Source organism: Sylvia atricapilla, chromosome 7, assembly GCF_009819655.1.
Source record: "Sylvia atricapilla isolate bSylAtr1 chromosome 7, bSylAtr1.pri, whole genome shotgun sequence".
In the NCBI taxonomy this organism is placed as follows: domain Eukaryota; kingdom Metazoa; phylum Chordata; class Aves; order Passeriformes; family Sylviidae; genus Sylvia; species Sylvia atricapilla.
Genome location: NC_089146.1, coordinates 26,416,979 through 26,441,027, shown reverse-complemented (window position 1 = coordinate 26,441,027; position 24,049 = coordinate 26,416,979). Strand labels below are relative to the sequence as shown.

Below are 24,049 nucleotides of genomic sequence, written 5' to 3'. Positions count from 1 at the left end.
CATATTAGGGCAAACATGCCTTCAGAGTGAAGGGATGGGTATTGGCCGCTGATTTCAAGGGGAATTTATTGAACTCATCAGTAGAACAGTTGACACACAGAATGAAAATCAGAGAGATGGCTGCTGAGAGGTGGAGCAGCACCAGTGAGTGGTTAGTGGCTTTGACAATCAATGTGCAGCTCGAGGTGGTGAGAAAGCTGTGAGATATTAAAAAAATTTGATCTGAAGGACAAAGTTCTGAGAAGCAGACTGTTGACACAGTCACAGCAAATTACTCTTACAGGTCTCCCGTGTAACCCCAGTGCCTGGCTGTGAGGAGAGCTGGGCAGAGCTACCCCTGAATGTGAATTGTAACTAGAACCCATCATTAGTTGTATGATCCTGCTTCTTGAACACTTTTCAGGTTTCAGGGTCAGATCTAACATTTACTAAGTCAACAGAGGTCCTTCTGTCAGCTTCAGCTGGCATTTGCACAGATCTCCAGGAGGAAGAATTTATCTGTGAAGATCAATTAAATCAATACCTGGATATATGTGCAGCTGAGTACTTGAGTATTTCTCAACATTTTTCAGAGCTTGTTAGTAAAAGAGAGAGATTTTTCTATAAAGAAGGAAAAAAAAAAAAAAAAACCAAACAAAATACCCTTTTCTTAGTGTCAGCTAGTTTTGGGGAAAAACAATTTAATCAAACTTACTTTTGGTCTTTTATTCCTGGAAGTACTTTTCACATATTTTTTTTTTACTTTTTCTAGGCAGTCAGGGAGTGACCCAGAGAAGAAGTTACATTCTTACACAGCAGGTGAACCAGGAACTTGCTGTAAATGACCTGCAGGTATGCGGAACAGCGCTGTTCCTGCACCCAGAGCCCCTGCACTGCTGCAGAGAGAAAGCAGCAGATGCTTACATGTATAGACAGCAATAAAACTGGAGTGTAACATTTTTAGGATCGCAGCTGAGCTCTCAGACAAGGCTTTCTGCAATGACTAATATGACTACGGTCTAATGCGACAGTTCACCGTCTGCAGCCTATTCAGTCCTGAAAGTAAGCGAGTTCCTCCAGATGTTACACACTGAAAAAAAAAAAAAAAAAAAAAAAGAAAAAGTGCACATCCAGTTTTCAATCTTTTTTATTTATTTAAACTGTACACAAATGTAAAATACTTCAACAGCAAATCTAAGTGAAAATTGTTTGGTTTTAAATTATTATGGAACAGAACCTAAAAGGAACTTTATTAAATAAACATAAAAATTGGATTTAAAGGATGCACATATTGTAATGTATTCTACAATAGTCACTTTTTTTTTCACTCTACATTCCATGTGCGTATGGTATAGAAAAGACACTGAATAGAACAAACAGAATCCATTTTGTACCCTGAAACAATTGGTAGGCCTCGTGAGGGATTGCTCAGTATGACTACATGATATATGATGGCTTTGCCATCTCATAAAAATTATAACTAATATGTTGGCCTCTTTGGTTCCAAAATTTATGTATAATACATTTAACTGTATTCATTTTTTGCTGCTATAAAAATAACATTTTTTTTCAAATGGCAGTTTTTGACTAATCATGCAACTAAATCAGTGCAAACATTAAAAGCAATCATTCGCTTTAAAAAAGAAGCAAAAGATTTAATTTCAAGTATAAAAAAATATAAAAAAGTCATATCATAAGTCCAGTTTTGTCTAGTATGGGTCAACACTTTAAATTGCATAGCTCATGCGGCACCTGTTTACCTAGATAGTGAGCAAAGATAAGTGCACTATCAAGTACCACTTTTCAAGGCATTGAAATTTGCAAGTGCTATTATACGTGCATTCAAGCAGTTTGCAAGTGCTATGCTGTATCATTATTTTCTGATCTTTATGGCCATCCTTGACACCTCCTGGTAAGGAAATTGAAAGCACTCTCCTCTCTCCTCCTTTCCAAGACTTGTAAAAATGTTCCTCGCCTGTTATTAAACGCACTGCATTTCCCAGAACGTCTCCACTCTGTCGCTGTCACTCCTCTCTAGGGTTCATTGGTTTAGCCGTGGTGGCCATTGCTTGTTTGCTCGTCCCCCACGTGACGCAGCCTTGCTGAGTCCCCCATTGAAGAACACAGATTGCAACTTTTGACTTTTTGTTCCGTCGAACAGTGAGAGATGCCAACAGTCAACACAGTCCAGATATGGTATCGATTCCCTTTTCCAAGACACGCCGGGTGTTGCCAACCATGGGTTGCTAGTGGGCAGTGAAAGCATCGGATCACGCCAGCCCAGCTTGTGACTCCGCAACGGCCAGGTGTTAGAAATACAGCAGTTTCTTACATGTCTGTCCCCTTTTCTCTCTCTCTCTCTCCCCCCGATGGAACCACATGATTCCTTGCTGGAAGTGCTGTAGGAAGAAGCGGGTATCTGTGATGTTTATGTTCAGATAAATTAAAATTAAGAGGAAGTGATCGCCTCCCAAGGCAGGTGTCCTGCAGCTTCCTGTTAGACCTAAGAGGTGACAGTCAACTTTTTTTTTTTCTTTTTTTTTTTTTTTTTTAAATTTTCTAAGTTTGGTCATTTTGACACCTGCGTGCAAGAATACGTTGTGTTCTCAGTCTGTGCTTTTGCCTGAGCAAAGGGAGCTCATTTCGGTCTGGCTTCGCCGGCAGGCGGGGAAACAGCTGCTCAGCCGTTCACTCGTACTGGCAGGCATTTAGGTCCGTCGTCACTGGTCACTGACTTTCTGTGCTCATGTCCCTTTTCCGAGCTGCCTCGTGTGTGTGTGTGTGTGTCTGTGTCTGTGTGTATGAGCGCGTGTTTGTGTGCGTGCCCACATTTTGTGTGTGTGTGACTGTGTGTGTGTGTGTCTTTAAGATATTTCATAGCATTAACTTATAAGTGATAGAATATATAAGTGTCCATGATCCACAAACTGCCACTGTCCTGACACCAAAGTGAAATGATTATTTTTTTTCTTTTTTTTTTCTTTTTTTTTTTTTTTTTTTGTCAAACTTTTCCACAGTGACTTTCCAACACTGATGCCTGGATACACAGTGAAACTTCCTCCAACACCATCTTGTACGGGAATGTTTCTCTCTCTCTCCCTCTCTCTCTCTCCCCCCCCAAAACACACCTTAAATCAAGCACAACCACATTCTTCCACAATCATATTGGGAACGTCCCTTTTCACAATGTTGTATTCATCATCAAAGTACAGCATTGACATTGTGCTAAGTTTGGTTGGAATGCAACAGGAGTTCACGGTGCCCGGGTTCAGCCCCCGCATTCGGTACTGATTCACGACAGCGGTGTGAAAGGAGGAAGCCGACCCCGGGACACCGGCCAAGTAGGCCGGGCAGCTCCCTTCACAGTAATTCCCATAGTAACCTGATGGTGCTATGATCCAGTCATTCCACCCAATGAGTCTAAAGTCAATGTAAAACTGTTGCCTGCAACATAGATTGGTCCTGCCATCGCACTCCAGGCCTCTTTTCCGGATCCTGTGTTTGTTATCGGCGAGGCGGGCTTGCACCACTAAAAAAGGCCGGTGGGATTCCTCCCCGGGGTCCACATAAATTGGCAGCACTGAATACTCTTCACAGCCCTCACATTGAACATCCAAGTTCAGTCTCCTTTCTCCTCTCTCAAACAGAGCCTGGATCGCCTCTGTCATGGGAAAAGTGTGCCAACCACTTCTTTTGAGATCAACTTTCTTTTCAACCACATTCCACTTGTTGCTAGTGTCCGGGTCTTGGAAATAGACTTTGACTCTTACTTTTCGCCTGCTGCCTTTCTCTAAGACATATGGAAGCAGCTTCAAGTAAAGCCACAGGCTGGCTTGAACGACAAACAAGTTCTGGTTCCCTTCATTCGAGATGAAGAAATAGAGGCGGACTCTAGATGAGGCCAGATCGTCTGCAAGATAAGGAGAGATCAGCAAGATTAAGTCAAAAAGGAAATGTTAGCTTGTGTGCCTTTCTGGATTCAGGGACAACGCTAGAGCACGGCAGATCAAGCAAACGGCAACGGGGCTGTGCCAGTCAGAAGGCATGCACTTTATCAGATATCCCCAATTTGCAATTGGAATTAATTGAAAAGGGGACTTCCCACAGCAACCTTCAACATGGGGCTGCAGTCGGATGTGTCAGATCCGCAGACAGCAGCAAGAGCTTTCCAGAATTTATTTTTTTTCCAGAAGGCCGGATTTAAAGATGCTACAGCAGCTCGTTGAAAAAGACCGGCACTAGGACTAGGACTCTGCTATCTCATCAGTTTAAGAATAGTTTTAACTTTCAGCTACCTGCCGATTCTCATGGGGAGAGCTCTCTCAATAACCACTAGAATGCCAATGCCAAACCAGGGATTTTGTTTCGATTTGCACATATTCCCGTTGCGGTTTAAAGGAGAGGATTCACGAGACAGAACGGAAAATATTTCAGTAATGTGCCTGCTTGTCCAACAGATCAAGCTAACCCCCACTTAGTCTGGTAGAATATCTGCTATTATTAATCATTTTGATCTCTGCCTTTTCTCCCCGAAACGATGAACCCATACGAGGCAAGGCAATGAAGCGGTTGTTCCCACTGTAACGCCGTTATTGGCTGTTCTCAATACGCTTTTCAGCAACACCAGAATTAAAGGAGAGAAATTGTCACAGAAAACCAAATGTCACCAAATGTCTGACATAACCCCTTATTTGTAAACAGAAGAGCCTGCTGCATGAAATATTTCAGAAATATCAGCGGCCTTCCTGCAATTTTGTACTGTAAGTCCTAACTACATTTGGCGTAGGTGATAAATGTGCCGGCCTTTATGGCGGAGACCGTAATTCTGGTCCCTGAATCAAAGCATCCCAATCGCTATTTAAAATTATTGCTGGAAAGGCATTTTATCATCTGCCCTTATCGGTTTTGCTTCCGTCTGTACAGAGCTAAATGTAGATCTTTTCTGCTTTTTCCTTCCCTAAGAATCTTTAGCATTTTTGTCAATCTCTGAATGGGATTTTTTTGCGTAGTCGGTGTCTTCATTTGTTACCCTAGATGCCTTTCAAATGTGCCTCCAGAGCCCATTCAGTACCTTGTAATAGTTCAGTGACAAAAATTTTCACTGTTTGTCTACGTTTTACATAAAGTCAATTTTGGAAGTGTTACAAAAGACAGCGATTGACTGAATACCAAATGGAAGTACAAGCCCACCCCCGATCTCCCAACAACATCCTATTAAAAAATAATAACCCCCAAAATGTACACTAAGAAAGCCTTTCGCATGTTAGTAAATACACAACTTTTTCGTAAACTGTGGTGACAGTGACAGAAAAAGAACAGTACGGTGCTGCTGCACCGATCCACATCACTTGTGTTGTGTGAGATTGTGTGCGCTCATAAATTTTGTATGTGAATATAACAAGCATATGTATAATGCAACAGATCCCATAGATACTGTAAATGTATATGCCTTCGGTAAGTGGGAGGGTAGATAAAGAAGATGAGTGGGCAGCATACAGGATAGAAAGAGATTTATTTGGTGGACAAATGATATATAGATGCCACAAGAAGATAGAGAGAGAAAAATGAACCAAGCGATAGAGCGATGAAGGAAAGGAGAGATGGGCAGATAGACAGGAGAGAGGTAATTTGCAGAGTGATGGTGTTCCAGCCAGATGTGCAAAGTTCACAGGGACGGTGGTTAAACTACTGGAAAGCTGTGCTGAAGGGATTCGGTGACACATAACTGCAATGGCTGGACAGGACTGAGATGGCTGGTACCGTGGGGATGGAGGGCAGTTAGTAAACGGACTGACGGACAGAGAGGAGGCAGACACACTTGGTAGGACATGCAGTGGACAAACAGACAAGGCCAATACTGCAAATGAAAGCTAAATAAATGGGAAACAAACGGAAAGAGAGGATGGGCAAATGCAAGCCTCAACAGACAGATGCAGGCAGTGAACCAGACGAATGTGCAGGGCAGATAGACAAGGCAAGGGATGCAAGAGATGGAGCGGGACAGGCAGAGGAGGGACAGTGGGACACGCAGGGACCGAGACAAGCCCCGGCGCAGCTGGAAGAACCGCCGGAGGGCAGCTAGGGCCACAGAGGCTGCGGAGGGATGGAGGGACAAGAGAGGGGAGTCGCAGGGCACAACCCGGGGAGAATCCCGGGCAGAGAGACACAAGCAGGGAGGACGGGAAGGCGCGGGCAGGGCCAGGGCGAGCCGGTGCGGGGCAGAGGGGAGAGCGAATGAGGCGGAAGGCAAGCAGGTGAGCTGGGCGGCCAGGTGCCTGTACCAAGGCAGAAGGACAGGCGGGGTGCGCAGGGGCCAGGCAAGGGCAGCCGGGGAACTGCCGGGGATCGGGCAGGAGGAAAGAGAAGGTGGGCAGGAGGACAGGCAAGGCGAGAGGAAAGACTGACGGAGGTCAAGCAGGGGGACTGACAGGGGTCGAGCAGGGGTAATGACAGACGGGGCGAGGCAGGACAGGCGGGGAGCGCGGCAGGGCAGGGGCCGCGGGGGGTCGGGCAGGGGGCGCGGGCGGCGGGGGAGCGCGGCCGGGCGGCGCCCACCTGTCTCGGCGAAGCTGATGATCTCGGAGACCGGGTCGTGGGCCGGGGGCCCGGCGCTCGCCTGCCCGTCCAGGCTGGGGATCTCCACGCGGCCGTCCTCCCGCACCTTGCCGGCGTGCAGCTTGCGCAGCGCCGTGACCATGGCCGCCTTGGGCACGGCGTGCGTGATGTTGGGCCGGTCCCGCATCTGCAGCCGGCTCAGGATGTGCCTCTTCACCGCCTCCAGGAAATCCCCGTCCACCTTGCCCGGCTCCTCGGGCCGCCGGAAGCCGCAGGAGGTGCATGTGTCCTGCGGGGAGCCGCCGGCGGGGGCCGGCGGGGTCGGGGTGGCCGCGGCGCCCAGCAGGAGCAGCCCGCAGGCCAGCAGCGCGGCCAGCACCCCCCGGCGAGCCGCCCCGTCCATGGCGGAGGAGCGGGGGGCCGAGCTGGGGGCCGCCCCGGAGCGCCGCAGGGAGCCCGTCTGCAGGCAGCGCCGCTCCGAGCGCTCCGCGGCGCGGAGGGGGCGGTGGCAGCCAAGCTGGGGGGCCGCAACCGCTCCGCGCAGGGGGGGAGCCGCGGCGGAGGGAGGGGGCGCCCGGGGAAGCGGCGTGTGCCGCCGGGGAGGCGGAGGGGGGAGGCTGCACGCGCAGGCACCGAGGGCGAAGTTGGCGGCGGGGGGGGGAACAGGCTTGGCGTGCACGGAGAGAGCCCGGCTCCACGGGGGAGGGGGACGGCAGCAGGTGAGGGGGTGGCTGCGGAGCCCGGGGAGGAGGGAGGGGGAGCGGGGAGCGAGCCGGAGGTGCGAGGGGATCCGGGGAGCAGGGGAGAGGCGGCGCCGCTCTGCCCCGGTGCCCCGCGTCGCTTCAGAGGGGCATCCCCGGGCGCAGTCGCTCGTGGTCCATCGCTCGCTTCGGCAGGTCCGTGCTGGCCGCGGAGAGGAGCTCTCTAGTCCAGCGTCATTGAGGGGGGCCAGGGAGATAAACGAAGCAGATTTATATACAATCCAATTTATAGCCTGGAAGGAGGGGGGGGGGGGAGAAATGCCACTTGTACCCCCCCGCCCACTCCGCCCCCGCAAGACAATCCGTGGGTGCAGGTCTCTGAGCAGGTCGGCTCCGCGCCGCTCGGTTGTCCCCCTTCAGCGCCCGCTGCTTCTCAGCGTGCCATCAGAGTTGACCCGGAGCATAGCTGGGGAGGGAGCCGGGGGCGGCGGGCAGGGGGTGCGCGGCTGGCAGCTCCACTGTTGCGAGTCTTCTCCCCTCACCGTCCCGCTTATTATTAGCGAGATGCTTTTCTTTTCGAAGCAGCGCGGAGGGTCCGGAATCCGGCGCGGATGCGGTGGCGGCGGCCGGGGACCCCCGCCGCGGGCAGGGCACCGCACGCTGCGCGGCGCGGAGCGGGGAAGCGGCGAGATCCCGGCGATCCCAGGAGAAGCTGCACGGATCCACTCGGTCAGACCAGCTCTTCGGCTCGCTCCCTCGCTTGCTCTTTTAAACAATATCTCCCTTGTTGGTGGTTTGGGTTTTATTATTATTATTGTTATTATTATTTTAAGTGTGATTTTTGTTGTTGCTGCTGCTGCCGCTGCTCCAGTTAATCTGTCTCCCTCTCTGCGTCTTTTTGATCTTTCGCTCGCCTTGTGCTGGCTTGAACGCTGTGTTTTGTTTTGTTTGGGGTTTTTTGTTTTGTTTGGCTTTTTGGTTTTTGTTTTTGTTTTTTTTGTTTTTCTTTTTTTACGCGTCTGATGTTCCCTCTCGGATCCGCAGTGAAAGGTCTCGGGGAAGCTGCTTGCTCCTCGCTTATCTTCTCTGATCTTCTGCTAAATTTTCCCCCCTGCAAAATCACGACATTGTGGCACTTTCTACTGAAACTTTTATACAGGAGTTAAAACCACGTGGGAACTCCAACCTATAACAGAGACGCCATGGGTTCCTCACTATTTAGGAGATTAACTTAAGTCTTTTGCCCCCTGGGCTATTACAGTAACTTCCTGATGTGGAAATATTAACTATGCTGTTTCTTTAACTCCCCTCGTCCCCTCCCTCCCTCCCGGTTCCTGCAAACACACCCACCGCACACCGGCTCGCGTCCCTGTCCCGTAGTCCGGCAGGACGGACAGACGGACGGACGGAGTCCGAGCGCCTGCAGCTCTGGCCCCTCTCCCGCCCCGGCCGGGAGATGGATGCCCCCTTCTTCCCCCTCCCCCGGTGCTCCTTGCCTTTTAAGCACTTGAAAGAAGAAGTCATTAGAAACTTCACCGTCGGTTGGCTTTGCGACGGGGCGGGTTTCTGTTTGTTTGTTTGAATGGGCCGGGTAGCCGGGGCGGGTGCCGGGGACCGTGTGTGTTTTCCGTGGGGCAGGAGGGACGCGGAGCCTGTCGGAGGCAGCGGGGGGAGGGGGACTGGGGCGGCGGCCGAGCGGAGCCGGGAGGGGAAATAACGGGACCGCCGCGCTCCCGCAGCCGTGGCGGGGAACCGGCAGCAGCGCCGGCCCTGCCCGCGCCCGGGGAACGGCTTTTCCTGCGCGCCTTGGCGGGGCAGCGCCGGCTTTGGCGGGGCTGCGGGGGAACCGGGCAGCGAGGCAAAGGGGATGGCTGTGACACCCCTCGCAGGAGTCAGGAGGGATTCGCGCCCGGCTCCCGCCAGAAGCCCTGCCCCGGGGGCGAGCGGCCAGGGACGGGGGGCGAGGAGGCGGGGGGAAGAAGCCCGGCGCACATCGGCGGCCGGGGCAGCTCCGAGGCGTCCCCGCCGAGGCGTCCCCGCGGCCGCTCCGCGCCCCCGCCCCGCGCCGGCCGGGCCCCCGCGGGGCCGCGCTCACCTGCGCGCCGCCGCCGCCGGGGAAGGCTGGGCCGAGGGCGCCCCCTCTGGGCCGCGCGGGGGAACGGCGGCGGGGCCGGGCGGGGTCACCGGGGCAGCGGGACCGGGACAGCGGGACCCGGACAGCGGGACCCGGACAGCGGCATCCCGCGCGAACCCTCCGGCGCACGGGAGGGCCCGGCCGCGGGGGGCGCTGGGGAGGTCTCCGCGGGCCAGGCCGGGCTGTCAGGTCCCGCAGGGGCGAGGGGCTGGGGCTGGGCGGTGCGCGCTGCAGCCGGAGCTCTGCGCTGGGCGAAGGAGCGCCTTGGGCTGAGGGCACCGGGGAGCTGCCGGCCCTTTTAATCGCATCTATTTCAATTTTTTTTCCTTTTTCCTTTTTTTCTTTTTCTTTTTTTTTTTTTTTTTTTTTTTTTTTTTTAATAACAGAGAAAAATCTACCTTCAGGAATGAAGACAGCTCTCAAGACCTTCATCTTTTCCACCGAGCCAGATGGTGCTTTTCAAGGGGCAGATGCAGGACACACAAATTTCAACCATGACAGCAAAGAAGTCCCTTCTGCTCGTTTCATTTTGTAGAAAAAGAAAAGAATAAAACTTCTCATAGATCGCTGGACTGCACTCGTGTGAGCGCTGTTAGCTGTCACCAATACAAGCAACTCAGGAGTGTGACGGCAGTCAAGTGGAGGATCAGCTCATTACTGTGACTTAAGAATGGAGGGGATGAATGCTATTCTCATCACAAATATTTTCCTTCTTGTTCTATACTGCAAAAGGAAAGACATTTAATGCTGTGCTTCAAAGTCACATTGCAAACCCAATCTAATTTTTCATGTTGGGTTTAAGGTAAACAAAGTCTAGTTGCATATACAGCTTTGTAAATCCTCAGCATCACTGGAGCGACCCTGATGAGAGATCAGAATTAGGTACAGTATTTCCTCCCTGCCAGTAACAGGTTTTGAATGGAAAGCTTGGAATGTAAAAAAAGAAATAATGCTAAAAATCCAATCACTCTGACATCCTGTGAGCTAATAAGAGCACGTGAATGCAACAAGCTTAGTACTTCACAGTAATTAATTTGACAGCAAAGAGCTAACAAGAAAACAACAGGCAGAGCACTGATGACTGGTTCATAGAGGTCACTGTCAAACAAGAAATAGGTGCAAACACAGTCCGTCTCCCTCTGGAAAAAAACATTTCATTGCCCCAGTGAAAAGAAAATGCCAAAGAAGGAAAATATCATGGACTTGATGGGGATAACAAATCTGGGAAGGTATTTCTAGTAGTAAAACAAGGTAGAGGTTTTCTTTTTTTACATATGGGGTTTTTTGATCATCCCTGTTACTCACTGTAGTGGCATGTTTTGGCTTTTGCTCCCTCTCCCCCTTTCTCAGTTAGCCAAAGCAATTTTGCATATTCAAATATTGGGAAGACTTATCTTCTCTCACAATTACTAACAAACTAATACTCTAATAACCTCTATTGTTATTTAAAGTGTGTCCAACACAGCATTCTGGAGGCAGTTCTCACACAATAGACTTTCTGGCTTCCTCCTAGAGAAAAACTTAATCAAACCTCAGATGCTTTCAAGCAGAAGAGCCTTCAGGGAGAGCAAACAGGGTTAACAGAAAGAAATGTGCCATCTGATTTCTAATCTTGCTCAGGGAGCATGGCCTATTGATTGAGCCATAAAGCTCTGTTAATTTTAAAATTTCCTCAGCTTTCAGTTCTTTCCCTTGGGCATAAACTTGTTGCTTACACACAGTGGCTGAACCATCAGGGAAAGGGTAGCTTCACATTCCCCCCACTCGGCTCTCCTCCCCTCCTCCCCTCTATTCTATTTGTTCTGAGCTCATCTGCGTGAGGATACATTTTCACACACACCTTCTCAAACCGGCTGCTATTCATCTGATTCAGGGTCATGCTTTTCCATACATTAAATGCAGGGGAAAACTGGGAAGGAAATGGCTGGGATTTGTGCTTGACGGGCAAGCACACGATTAGCCAGGGAGCCCTGCTGTGAGAAAGTACAGCGTCGGAGGGTATTTTCTGTGGAATCATCAAGTCTCATGACTGGAATCTGATGCCTATAAAAAGCTAGTAGTATAATGAAAACAGTATAAACTGAGATCCTCAGGCAGTGTAAATCGACATGTTCCTGAGACATCAAATTTCTACAGAATCATGGAACAGGTCAGGTTGGAAGGGACCAGATGACCGTGGGATCATCTGATCCAACCTCCCTGCTCAAACGGGGTCTTCCTTGATACAACTCTTTCTTCCTTTATAACCCAGATATTTGCTTATGCACATTTTTCTCAGGGGTAAGGATACAGAAGTCACTCTTGGAGAGGCCTGTCAGTGCAGCCCTGAGCTACAAACTGAGCAGGCAGCAATGGCACAAGGGAGCTCTCAGTGCTCTGTGTTTCCACCATGCCTCAGTGGGACCATGAACAGTTTACATTAGCAAAGGATCTAGCCCTTCACCTTTAGCTAAAGCACCTTTTATGCTCTTAAACCATTAATAATATCTATTAGATAACCTTACCAATCCCTTTGAGGTAGGGTTTTCTCTGCTGTACTGTTGGCTTAACTGAATAAAAGCTTCACATATGAGAGGCCTGGTTTGCACTAGAAATGCTTCTTCTTTGATAACCAGCAAATACAAGTTTTACTAGCACAAGCATTTTTTTCTGCAAGCGTTTCCCAAATAAAATAGGCTATACTGGCAAAAGCACTTTTTTTTTTGCTCATATAGCTGCATCTATATGGGGGATTTTTGCACGTAGTGAAATGCAATCTGTTTTAAATGGCACTTCAGAAGAGCATTGCTATCCCACAGAAGTTTCAAGGCTAGACCTTGAAGTATATACTTCTGCCTCATATCTGAAAGAGCTTTCTACAAGGTAGCCATTGTCATCTTGCAGGAAATACAGAGAAACTGAGACAGATGGATACAGGAACAGCCTGGAAGTGCTGTGCCCTATCTGGAATTTTTATTCATTACATTCTTTAGCTTCAGATGAAATTATGTATCCGCAATCAGACTCATTCCTCACTACACAAAATTACTTCTTGAGCAGCTGGGACAAAGACAGTGGATGTTTCAAAAGCAGCATAATTCTGTATAAAAGAAAAGTCCTATTGAAAATCAGGTAGGTAAATGCCATTCTGAATGATCTAGATATTTTCTGAACTGTCAGAGGTAGACCTAACTCATGAAAAAAAATAAAAACACAAAAAGGTTAATCTGGGTTCTTTGCTCCTGCCCATGCTTCTTTAATTGAAAACTGTTTGTTAGCAGAGATTTGCTCTCTAAAAGAAAGGGTCCTACTCAGAACAGCACTTGGAAAAAGAGGGGCTTAGCACACAGAAACGAAAGAGTTGACCAAACTGGGAACTCTTCATCTAAAGCAGGTACAATGAGAATCTGAAAGATGAGTCACAGAGAAGTATAGTGAAGCCCTCAACAGGTTTTGAAGAGCACCTATTGAATGCCAGCTTTCAGCACAAGTGTCAGGCAAGATGGGGGACATGATGGAGACAGCAGGACAGGGTGACAGGGACATACTCACAGCCTCAGCCTCCTGCTCCCACTGCACCTGCTTCAGCGTGGCTGGAGTCCTGCTTTCCTCACCTCAGCTGCCTTGCTGTGCTTCATGGGCAATGTGTTGACTGATTGATCCTCTTCAGTGACCCCTCCATGCTCTGGGAATGTTTGCAGCCGAGCCCCAGGTTCAGTGTGGGGAATGAAGTGTGGCTGAATCTTGTGCCCGTGGTGCAGTGCAGTCAGGTCCCTGCCTCAGGCAGGTCTCTGCACACAGCAGTGTCCCCTTGCCAAAAGGGCTGACTTCAGGGATCTGCTCCAGTCTCCAGAGTAAAGGGACCAAACACCATTGGGTGGATATCCCATGTGATATTCAAGAGCTATCTGCTGCTTGTTGACGGCCCAGAGTGTTCTTGTTTTCCTCGCACAGTCTGTCCTCTGTAGTCCAAAGCCGTAGCCTCATAACCAGGCAGTGACTTCCTCTGAAGTTGCTTATATTGACCTAAATAGGTTGGGGCGGGTGAGGACACACAGAGAACATGAAAAAGCTGTGCTGGTTGCCCAACAAAGAAGTGTCTGCTTTGTGGTGAGCACTTTTAACATATAAGCACTTTTAACATACTGTAAAGAACATGATTTTCATGTTTGTTTAAGTTCACACCAAAAGGCTTGCAAAGTAGCAAAGTGAGTAAAAATAAAATCTGCATTTAAGTGGTAAACAAAATAGTTAAAACTTGACTTTTTGTAATTTGAACGCTACTTACTGAGGCAGTGCATTTAAAAGTCCACGGGTGCTTTTCTTCTGTACATCCATCATGACTGATGTATCTGAGAGATTTAGAAAATGAACTTTAGGGTAGAGCAATGTTAAAATCAGCTGTCCTGAGAAAAGCAGTGATTATCAGGGAGTGGTGACAAGATGGAAACGTTTCCCTCCAATTTTAAATGAAGCTCAGAAGCAAAAAATGGCTAGTAGCTTTGCAATGTTTTAAGAGAAATAGAGTGCTCGAGTCATGTCAAAATGGACAATCAGTAGGACTCCATTAGTACCTGAACATAAGCTACTTTTTTTTTTTCTTTTCTTTTTTTTTTTTCCCCCCACAAGCAAGTAGCACAATGTAGAGCAAATGTCTATACCTGCTTCCTGTGGACAGGCTGCAGTCAGAAGTCCTGGGCTTAGCCCTGAATTTCTCTCTCTTTACACCACTTTTACTAGCTGTAAGTTAGGATGACAGCATTCAGTCCTCTGTAAGTTGCTTTGAAATGAAGAAAAGAGGCATACAATAATTCATCTTTTCCATGGAGCTTGACACAAACAGCATGGCCTTGGTGCTGTTTGTCAAAAGTAATTTTCAATCTGTTCATAGTTAAATTGCACAGTTTTGTTTCCATGAATCTTATTATATTAAACCAAAACTGTTGTGCAGTTCAGCTGTTTGCAAAAGAATGTCAGAGTGAGATTTGAAAGATGATTGTGGTATGATTGACTCTGCTAGAGCCAGGATCAAGGCACTCCTGTAAAAGCACCAAAGTGCCCCAGTGAAGCAGAGGCTTTTCCATTGGGGCAGAGCAGTAGCACTGTCACAGTTAGTGGAGCTCTGCAGATTTATCCCAGCTGAGAGCTGCCCCACAGGACTCACGCTCATCTGCCCAGTGCTATTTAGCCACTGCAGGCCTCTAACCAGAATGTTCAGACTACCTCACCCACTACATGTGCTGCATGGACACTGGCTCCAAGCAAGGTCCTGTGCCACCACGCAGAATCACAGAAGGTTATTAACAGAAATCTCTGAATCACCCTCTGCCCTGCTCAGTATCTGTCAGTCATAAGTCAGTGCCTGAGTGTGCTGTGGGATTGAAACAAAATGGGTTGCAAACAATGTACAACTTGGGTGCTAACCTCTGCCATTTCTTCCAAAACACGTGAAAAAGCACTTACACTGTGACAGCTTTTTCACTCTCCAGGCTACAAGCAGGTCTTCTTGTTCTGTTATTTCCCTGCCATGATCTTCTTAGAAGTGGGGGAGCTTATTAACAAAGAATAACCCTAAAACTTCTCCACAGCTGTTTGCCTTTTCTGAGTAATAGTCTTGCCCCCTCAGTGTTTACAGCTGTGGTTGAGATACTTACCAAGAACATGATTAAGAATAAATTATAATATGTGGAAATATTACTGTGAAATATACTGATACTATTATACCAGGATAAGAAAACAAACCACCACTTCAGAGATGGCAAGAGCAGAAGCACATGGGTCATGTTAAGCAGACATTGGGTCTAATAAACCCGCACAGGTACTGAAGTGTTAGCAGGGTGCAGAGCTGCAAGAGGAAAGTGTGTTGTTCTAGGGTTTTTTGCTTAAAAGATGAGAGAGAGGGCCTAGGGGAGGTGAATGCATGAAAAAGAAAAGGATGAACTTTTTTTTTTTTGGCTACTCCACATGGGGTTTTCCTCTGTTTAAATGCTGAAGGACAGAAAGATTTTAAATTAAAATCTTAATAAATATAGCCCTGAGGCTAATAACATTATTACATCCAAGATGATTACAGCAACCAAGCCACAAAATACATATATATATATATATATTTATTTGAAGCATAATAAGCCTCAGTATTTAGTTAGAAGAAGGCTAGGCACCTAACTGACTACCAAACTACTGAATTTTCCATTCCACTCTACTAAAAGTATAAACTAACATGGCATCTGGTTTGCGGAGTTTTTTTCCTTTCTGTACAAGATAACATTATTACTACTTATATTTTAGATATACGTATATATTTTCCAGATCATATTCATGAGAGTTGGGATGAAGAAACCCAAGTTTGCTATAGGAGATAAGGATAATTATTCAGCTTCATTGTGAAAGAGGGATCTAGGTCCCCCAGATTGCCTGAGTGAGGCATGTTTTCCTTGAGACATTTGCCTTTTTCAGTCGATCCTAGTCTCAATATAAGATTCTGCACTCTATGTGTTTATGTAGAGCATTGGGGGTTTTTTAATTATGGAAATTTTTTAATAAAGGATACAGGGAAAATATGGGATACAAAGAAAAGGATACAAGCTGATAAAGATGATTAAATCATAGAGCGACTGCGGAGTGGGTCATGAAGTGTTATAATCCCCAACTCCCCTCTGCTTTCTGCCTCAATGTGTTAATGCATCACACTTTAGTACAGTGACACTTTCAGCCCTAGGTGGAAATTCACACATGATGAAGAGGTGGAGGAGGATTTCCAGATGGTCAGACCTCAGGGAGTGCGAAAAGGTGGGGGGAGGAAGGGAGAAACTGCTGAAAGGAATCGGACTTTGGTCACATCAGTAATTTCCAGCTGAAAATGGAATATTAAAAAAACCACCCAAACCCCAAAAAACAATCACCAAGGATCCCATACCGGGGCCAGGTGCATTCAGGTTTGGACATTATGTGTGATAAATCCTCACCAATACTGGTTGTGAAAGATCCCTAGGAAATATTGGTTTATTTGTGTGCAGCAGAAAGGTGTGAGCTTCATTTCTTTGGCCAAATTTTATTGTTGGTACTAAAGCACCCTGACACAGACCCAATTAGTTGCTTTATTCTCCACAATTCCACTTTTCTAGAGGTTATTGTAAACTGATACTTGCTCTGAATTGTGCACAAATTTTCACTCCATCAGATGCTGCATCCTTTGGAACCCTCTTCTGCAGGGCCACCTCTACAAGAACAGTGAAGGGCACTGAAAGAAAATGCAAGGCTGCATCCAGTTGGTCCCATCACACCCCAAAACAGGCCCCACTTTCCCTTTAGGGGAGCATAAGGCAGCAGCTGCTATCACACAGCTGGACTTCTCTAAGACGACCTCATTTACTGCGGTCTTTCGGGGAGAACGGGAAGGTAGTCACAGGCCAGAGTTCAAGGGGTCTGGTCCTTCAGGGTGAGAGGTGCTAGAACTGTATAAAGAATTAGCAATAGATGGTATTTTGTAGAGCCACAGCTTTTTTCCAGATGTCAGGGTTAGAGAAAATTCAAGATAACCAGTTATTTAGGCATCACAGTACCCCTGTATTTTGTGTATGTGTGTTAAAGGTAGTCTCTATAAATGACATAAAAACTGAGCATTAGGAATGATGGCTTGGACTGCATTTCTAAGGGCTCTTGCTTCATTCAGCTTCAGGTGTTCCTCGGGTCATAGGCATTTCCCCTACCACAAAATGTGCACTCGAGGTGCCAATGGTGTGCAGTCACACTGGAAAGGTGCTTTTATTTAATATCATCAGTAGGATTGCATGCTATTTACCTATATTTCCTGGACAGCAACTAAGTAAATTGACCACAGCCTGGTGAACTGCTGGAACAAGTATCACGAGAAATAAGGCTGTTGCACGGATTTCACTCTGGGGAAACGTTTGTTGGATGTCCAGTCCCTGTCACTCCCAGTACAAACCATGTGTGTGCAGGTCAGGACAAAGTTCAAGGAGACAGAAGACACTTATTCAACTTCTGCTAGAGCAACTTCAAATTTGTGAAATGTGTGGTTTTAACTGATGCTGAATTCCTACCCCCATTAATTGACTTTCTATGTTAAAATCACTTGTGTCATAGCAAAATACAAAGAAACCTTGAGCATCTGATGTGGTAGTGGCTTCCATGATGATGTATTTAAGACACTCAGGTGCCTGTCGCTGGCTTTAGTGGCAAACCAAAGGCCTCCAAGCCTTGTAAAGCCTGCAGCATCCATCTCGGACTACAGTCCCTTACAATGACTGGATGAACATCTCTGACTTTCCTCCCTAAGGACTCAATGCAGCAGGTGTTTTCAGTCTGCCCACCTTCCAGATCAGGTGTCCAAAAATGCAGCAATAAATGTAATTTTTTTTTCTTCCCTGTTTCTAAAAGAGCTCAAGGTGGGTGGAGGATATGGGCGTAGGCTATTTTTATTCATACCTTAATTTAGTCAGTAGTCCAATGGTTCATGAAGAAAGGCTGGGCTCAGTCTTCTTTTCTGCCTGACAGGAGTCCCAGGGAGCATGAGAGGCAGCTCAGGTCTTCTCAGAAGGAGCAGGCCACGGGGCGTTGAAGGGACAGGAGCACTCCCCAAGCCTCCAGGTGAGTCAGTGCATGACCAAAGGGAGCAGGAACCCACAACTCCGTAAATAGACAGTTCAGAGAGCCACAAGCCCGGGCCTCCCTTCTTCTCACCCTGCTAGCCAAAACATTTGGAATTAGCTAATTCACATGAGACCAGCCTTAAGAGGATGGAGACAGCCCCCTCCCTGGCACCAAGCATACCCTGGTAAGAGCACTCTGCTGGGAGAGGAGACATACACATTCCCCGGGGCAGAAGGGAATTGAGCCATGTGAAATTCCCCATGTTCGGCACTAGCCTTTTGAGCGCCGAGCACAGTGTATACAAAACACTGCTGCGCTGCCAACCACCCTGCCTTTCCCTTGCATGAACGGACCCACGCTGTGTTCCTGGAAAAAAGCCAAGAGAGAGCCTAAATTGTGAAGCCCAAGGGATTCTCAGCCCCCAAGCGAGGTAGATTGAAGAGGCTTTGTTGCCCATGGCTTGCTCAGGCAGAGGAGCAGCCTCTTGGTTTTGGTGGCTGCCATTTTGAGGTAAAGCATGGAAACATCACTTCAAAAGGCAAAGATCTGTGGTGGCTGCCAAGAACTAGGATTGCAACCCTCCCCAGTGATGCCCAAGACCTTTCCCAAGCCTGCTTTCCCCAAACTAAAACATCACTGTTGTTGCCATGCTATCACTCAACAAAGCAAGAGCAGAGGCAGCTCCCCCAGAGTCTGAACCACGGCACAATAGATTCTGTACAGACCCAGGTCTGCCCACCAAACAGGCACTACAGGAGAGCAGAGAGATTGTGAGGTGAATGTGCCAAGTGACTCTCTTCCCTCTCAAAGTGACAAGGCACAAACTTGCAGGATTAAGCCTGTAGCAAAATTAGTCCTGCTGGAACTTATTTTCTGTCTAGGTAGCAAGGCTGAGCTTTGTTAACAGTGATGGTTAAAGGACAATAAAAGAATACAGGGGTAAATAAGGGTGGATTTAGACAAGGCAAACCATTAACTAACTGTATTAAGAACTGAAAGTAACCAAGTGGTTGGTAGCTCTCAAGGAAGACAGTACTTAGAGCAGAAGTAGAAGAGCTGAATGAATGGAACAATAAATTGATAGAGTATTTGCCCATAACCTGGGACTCCTGCTGGGAACAATTACAGGCATGCAACAAGGCAGGAGTAAACAGCTCCCCAGCCCCACGATTGGGATGTTTTGTTATTTAGCAGAGACCACCTGGTGCACATCAGAAAAAACTTTGTCTTCTCACTATGGACTTCCAGCCTTTAGAGGTTATATTCTGCTTTTGGGCTTCTGACACAAATACATGCAAAAGGCCTTCCCAGCAGGAAGTGCCCAACTCTTTTAACTGGGAAGTCAAATTTAACAGTCTCGCTAAGACACCTTTCCTACCCTCACCCCTTGGTTATTTCCCAAAACAAGAGGAACCGCAAAGGAGCCTGTGATGACTGAAAGGAAGACTCTGCCAGCAGCAGAGTTTCCTCTGTGCATGCGTCACTTGCTGCAGCCTGTCTGGGGTGATGGTGCTGTCAGCAGGAAGGGGTTACCAGGAGAGGTGGGGCTGCAGAGCTTCTCACCTTTCACTTCCCTAGCTTTTCTGCAGCCAGGAACAGGCTACAAGTCCATTCCAACTGCTACATTTAGGATATGTGTTCATCCATTTTTTAAATTGAAAGTCCTGGGAAAGGATTTTAGGAAAAAATAAAGAAAACAAAGTAAAGCACACATTTGTCATAGACCTGCATTTCAAAAACTCCAAACCTATTTAATACTTTTGACTTTACTCAATTTGTGTCTCATAGGGAAGACTATTTCCCTGGAATCTATATCCCCATTTCTTTCCAAAAAAGAAGAACAAAAGATAAGTTTTAACTTGGTGTTGATGCAATATTCACCCCACCCAGAACCAACTTTGAAAGCTCATGTAAAAAACATGAAGAGTAATTTTTACTTAGCTCTTGTTATGAACAATTCAGAGATAAGAAACAAGGCAAGACACGTCTCAGCTGCAAGTGTGAACATGATCTCAACACTGCAACATTTTCCTTGCCTGGCTAGAGATGGGTTGGCAGCATGAGGTATATGAAGGTAGGTTACAGGTGACAAGAATGTAAAAAGCCTGTTATTAAACTAGGTGTAAGCAGTCTTGGAACTTCATTAGGGCCAGGGAATTCAGCCCTGGACATTGCACCTGCTTGATTATTCACTATTAAACAAATGCTGTAAACTTAGTTTCAAGTTGGAGAGGATTCAGACACAGCTCTTGCCCTCTGACTGGGCAGCGGATGGAAAGCAGTTTGTGTCATGGACAAACTCCACGTGCTCACCTCTTTCAGGAGAGAAGAAGTCTTCATCACAAGTTTTCACCAGGTGCAGAGTACAAGTCATTTGCTGTCCTCCAACTGCAACTATAGAAGGGGAGTGAACTGCAGTGTGTTAAAGGTACATTTGGGCACTGACCTATTTTTGTTCATCTGCCATGGGAGAGACATGTGGAAACATTGTGGTTTGATGGATTTGATTAAAAATATGCTAATGAATAAAGAAAATTAAGTGCATCCCTTGGGCTCCTGGCAAGCTGCCAAGACAGATACTGGGACCACCAACAGGGGATCCTTATGTTCTGGCTTTTGCAATCCTTCAGATTCCTACTGCAAAGGATGGATACTGACCCAGCAGAAATGGGGCATAAAGTTGAGTGGTTTGCATGTCCTGCCTCCTCTTCTCTCCAAACGCCACAATATTTTAAAATTTATGCCCTAGGTCCTGGAATCAGCAAGCATAAGAACATCTTAGCTTTCATTGAAAAAAGTACTTCTGCCATCATTGTTGAAGCAAGAAAGCTTGCAAACATGAAGCAAGGGTACTCAAAATGCTTGGAAACTAAAAGACTGTGAAAGAGAACTCCAAGTTCATTTTCTAAAGCATCTCATTATTTCTAAACCAAATGCAGTTTTGGAGGCCTGACTTATGGTTTTTCAAGCTCCTGAGGCAAAGCTGCAAATGTGGCCTTTATTCCCACGCAGAAGAAGCTCTGCCTGCCCTCCTCCCTCTGTACTGTTCAGGGAGGGAAAGGGGGGAAAAAAGAAAAATCAAAACAACTCAAGCAAGACATAGTGTTACCTTCTGCTCTACAAGTGTTTAGTGCACTATTGTCATCATTCAAGCAGATTTACTCAAGGTACCATATTAGAAAGCTCTAACCTGCCTGCAGAAGTAGATGAATCATATTCTGCTGCTGTTCTTCAGGTAGGAAGCAGCTTTCATTAGCAAAGTCTGAAGCGTCCAGCTCTCCTAGTGCTCATAATCCTTCGGTGAGTAGTTGTTCTTCTCGTAGCATGATTCATTCTGTTGTCCTGCAGTCTTCAGAGCTGGAATGAGGCAGCCAACCTTAGCTGAGGATCCAAGTACCTGTCACACAATGGCACTGCTCAGCACCTAATTGAGGAGCAGTCACCAGGAGTGAAAGGAAAAGAAGGGCTCATGTTTTATTAAGCTGCCTGAACCCAAGCAGACCTAGGAACTCCTAGAATGCTCACTGAACTCTTCAAGCAGTCTATTGAGAAATGAAAACAGAGACCCCTGAGTGAAAGAAGTTCTTCCACACCCATGACCAGGGCACAGACTAGAAAATTAAAACCAAACACCTAGTCCATCCTGTAGGCATTTTTTCAGCAACATAATAGGTTTGGGTTTTCATAGCACCAGCTCCCAAGCAAGAAACAGTTTTAGATCCTGATTTCTGAAGCCTGTCATTCTGAGAAAGGACACTTCTGTCAGGGAGGTCTGTGTCTGACCAGGACCATCTCTCTGGTTCTCAGCAGCCTTTTTAAAACTGAACAGCCAAATTTCTAGGGGTAAAACTATAGGGTATCTTGGGCAATGTTGGTTTTCTTTTAGAAGCAAGGAAGAATTTGGCTATTTTTTCAGATAATTACTCCTTCCCACAGTCCACAGTTGTTTTCCTTGTTTACAGGTATAGAATTGTAATGCCATCGTTTTGTGGGGAGAGTAATCATGTTACAGAGCACTCTTACAGACCACAGGTTGAAACACTCATCCAAACAGCAGGTTCAGTTTGTTGTATGTGTTTTCCTTTTTAAAATAAAAACAGAGCACTATTAAACAGTAGGGAGTAACTTTCCTTGTCTTTCAATGCTACATGTGTGCACAAGTTTGTCCTTGAATTCTGTATTTGGTATTTGGCCTACGAAACCAACATGCATAAAGCCTCCAATACCCCAAACTCTAAGCTTTAAAAACAAACTCTATAAACTCTGATTATATCAAAAACATGATTCTGCCTCAAAGCCAAGTAACAAAGCTCATTGAAGGGAACTTACTGTAAACTCTGGAGATTAATCAGCTCTATCAGGAAGGCAAGTGCAGAGCATGTGATCCCAGTCTCACCTTTTTAGTTCCAACCCCCTTTGGAGTTACAATTCTTAAGGGGCCATTTGCTGCTATATCCCTAATGGATCCTATTCCCATAACAGACACTGAGTCGTTTGGGGGAGGAAAGACCAAGGGCCAGGGAAAAAAAAAAATTAGGATATTCTCTGCCCCACCCCCAAATTAAGGCTTTATATTTCAAAGAAAGCCCAGCATCTTTAGTTACCCTTAGAAACAAAACGTTTAGTGAAGTAGTGCACACTCTCAGGGAACAATAAGTATTCTTTCAGGCATGCAAATCAGTGCTCAGCAAGCAGAACAAACTTACACTTGCAAGGCAAACTGGTTTAATGCCAGAGAAAACGTAAATCCACCATCCCCATGAGAAATTGGGTGTTCTGCTGCACAGAAGAATGTTTAGGCAAGATTTCACATTAGCATTTGCATGCAAAAGGAAAATTTAATTTTAGAACAAAGTCTCATACCGCATGAGAGAATAATACAGCCAAGCAACAAAACCAGAAGAATCTAGCTAGTGTGGATTTCTACATGTAATTCAGGTGGCAGATAAATAGCAGCAACTTGTCTGCTCGTCTGAGCATGCTGAACAGCCCCTCTCCAAGGCAGAGCTTCTAACTCCTAAATCCACAAGATGGAGCCAGCAGTTCTCAGGAAGAGGTGCCTGTACATCCCAGGAATTGTCAGCACTCAGTTCACAAAAACACACTAAAATGTTCTGATTGGGGGAGAATACAGGCAAACACAAAGGCAGAAGCCAAGCTATGTAGGAGTCACCATCCTCCCGTTTCATCCTGCTGCAACCGAAGGCAAGCCTGTTCCTCACAAGCACCTGCAGACTATCTGAAGCAAAAGGTGCCATTCTGGGCTTTGGGTACAGCTGTGTGACACAACTGTGCTCAGAACCCTTTCCTGCCTCCTACACGACACCTTCCATGGTATCTTTTCTCTGCCACAGAATATTTTAAAAGTTACTTCACTGGGAAGGAGAGCAACATAAACCACTGTGGCAATCAGAAACACAGGGCAAACACCAGGCAAGCACAATGTAAACAAGATTATGTAAATTGCTGTAGTCCTTGGCCAGAAGTCATCAGCTAGAGAATGCTCCACTTCCAACTTACACAGCAGCGGTGGCAGAAACTGCTTGAAAGTTTACTGTGAATCCCATTGCTCTGCCACTCCAAATTAAGTGGCATTAGAGACCAGTGAGTCTGTCCTGAGCCATCCTGCCTCAGAAGCATCTCAGCTTCTCTCCTGCAGTCCATTCATCACAAACCCACAGAGAGAATGGAGTCTGGCACACTCAAAAGAACTAAGAACTAGTTTTTCCAGAGTGTTGCTTATTCTGTTATTCAAAGGCACAAGACTGTCTGAAGAAAAGACAAACTCTGTACAACTCTGTCATTTATGTAGTTGATACAAGCTGTCTGATCCAATTAAGGTCTGGAAAATTAACTGTGAATGAACCAAACTACTATGTCAATTCAGTCCTGAAAAACATGCACACCATTTCCAGAAAGCCAATGACAAGTGTCTCAGTCTCCTCTTCCTCCCCCTCCCATAGTGTGCAATATAATCTTGTTACATATTTGATAGAAAGGTTAGTTACAGGCACTTAAAATCAGTGGCTGGCTCATTCAAGAATTTGGGGGTTAGGCATGCTTTTAGAATGCTGTAAAAATCAATAAC

The 24,049-nt window shown here is 46.7% G+C and overlaps 1 protein-coding gene and 1 long non-coding RNA gene across 2 annotated transcripts; both read right to left on the bottom strand.

The window, feature by feature from the left end:
- Positions 1-2,332: 2,332 nt before the first annotated feature.
- Positions 2,333-6,937, bottom strand: INHBB (inhibin subunit beta B). Its single transcript, XM_066323056.1, has 2 exons — positions 6,535-6,937; positions 2,333-3,889 (listed from the first exon to the last, which is right to left on the bottom strand). The coding sequence occupies exons 1-2, from the start codon at positions 6,935-6,937 to the stop codon at positions 3,114-3,116; spliced, it is 1,179 nt and encodes a 392-aa protein (XP_066179153.1). The 3' UTR covers positions 2,333-3,113.
- Positions 6,938-13,292: 6,355 nt separating this feature from the next.
- On the bottom strand, positions 13,293-20,348 carry LOC136363645 (uncharacterized). The gene is made up of 5 exons (XR_010744027.1): positions 20,275-20,348; positions 19,525-19,625; positions 17,797-18,052; positions 13,637-13,700; positions 13,293-13,374 (listed from the first exon to the last, which is right to left on the bottom strand). It is a non-coding gene; the product is annotated as an uncharacterized lncRNA (long non-coding RNA).
- Positions 20,349-24,049: the final 3,701 nt, after the last annotated feature.

Coding starts and splice junctions, on each gene's coding strand:
- INHBB (XM_066323056.1), bottom strand. CDS start 6,937: ATGGACGGGGCGGCTCGCCGGGGGGTGCTGGCCGCGCTGCTGGCCTGC. Junction 3,890..6,534: donor CATCAGCTTCGCCGAGACAG/GTGGGCGCCGCC, acceptor CTTATCTTGCAG/ACGATCTGGCCTCATCTAGA.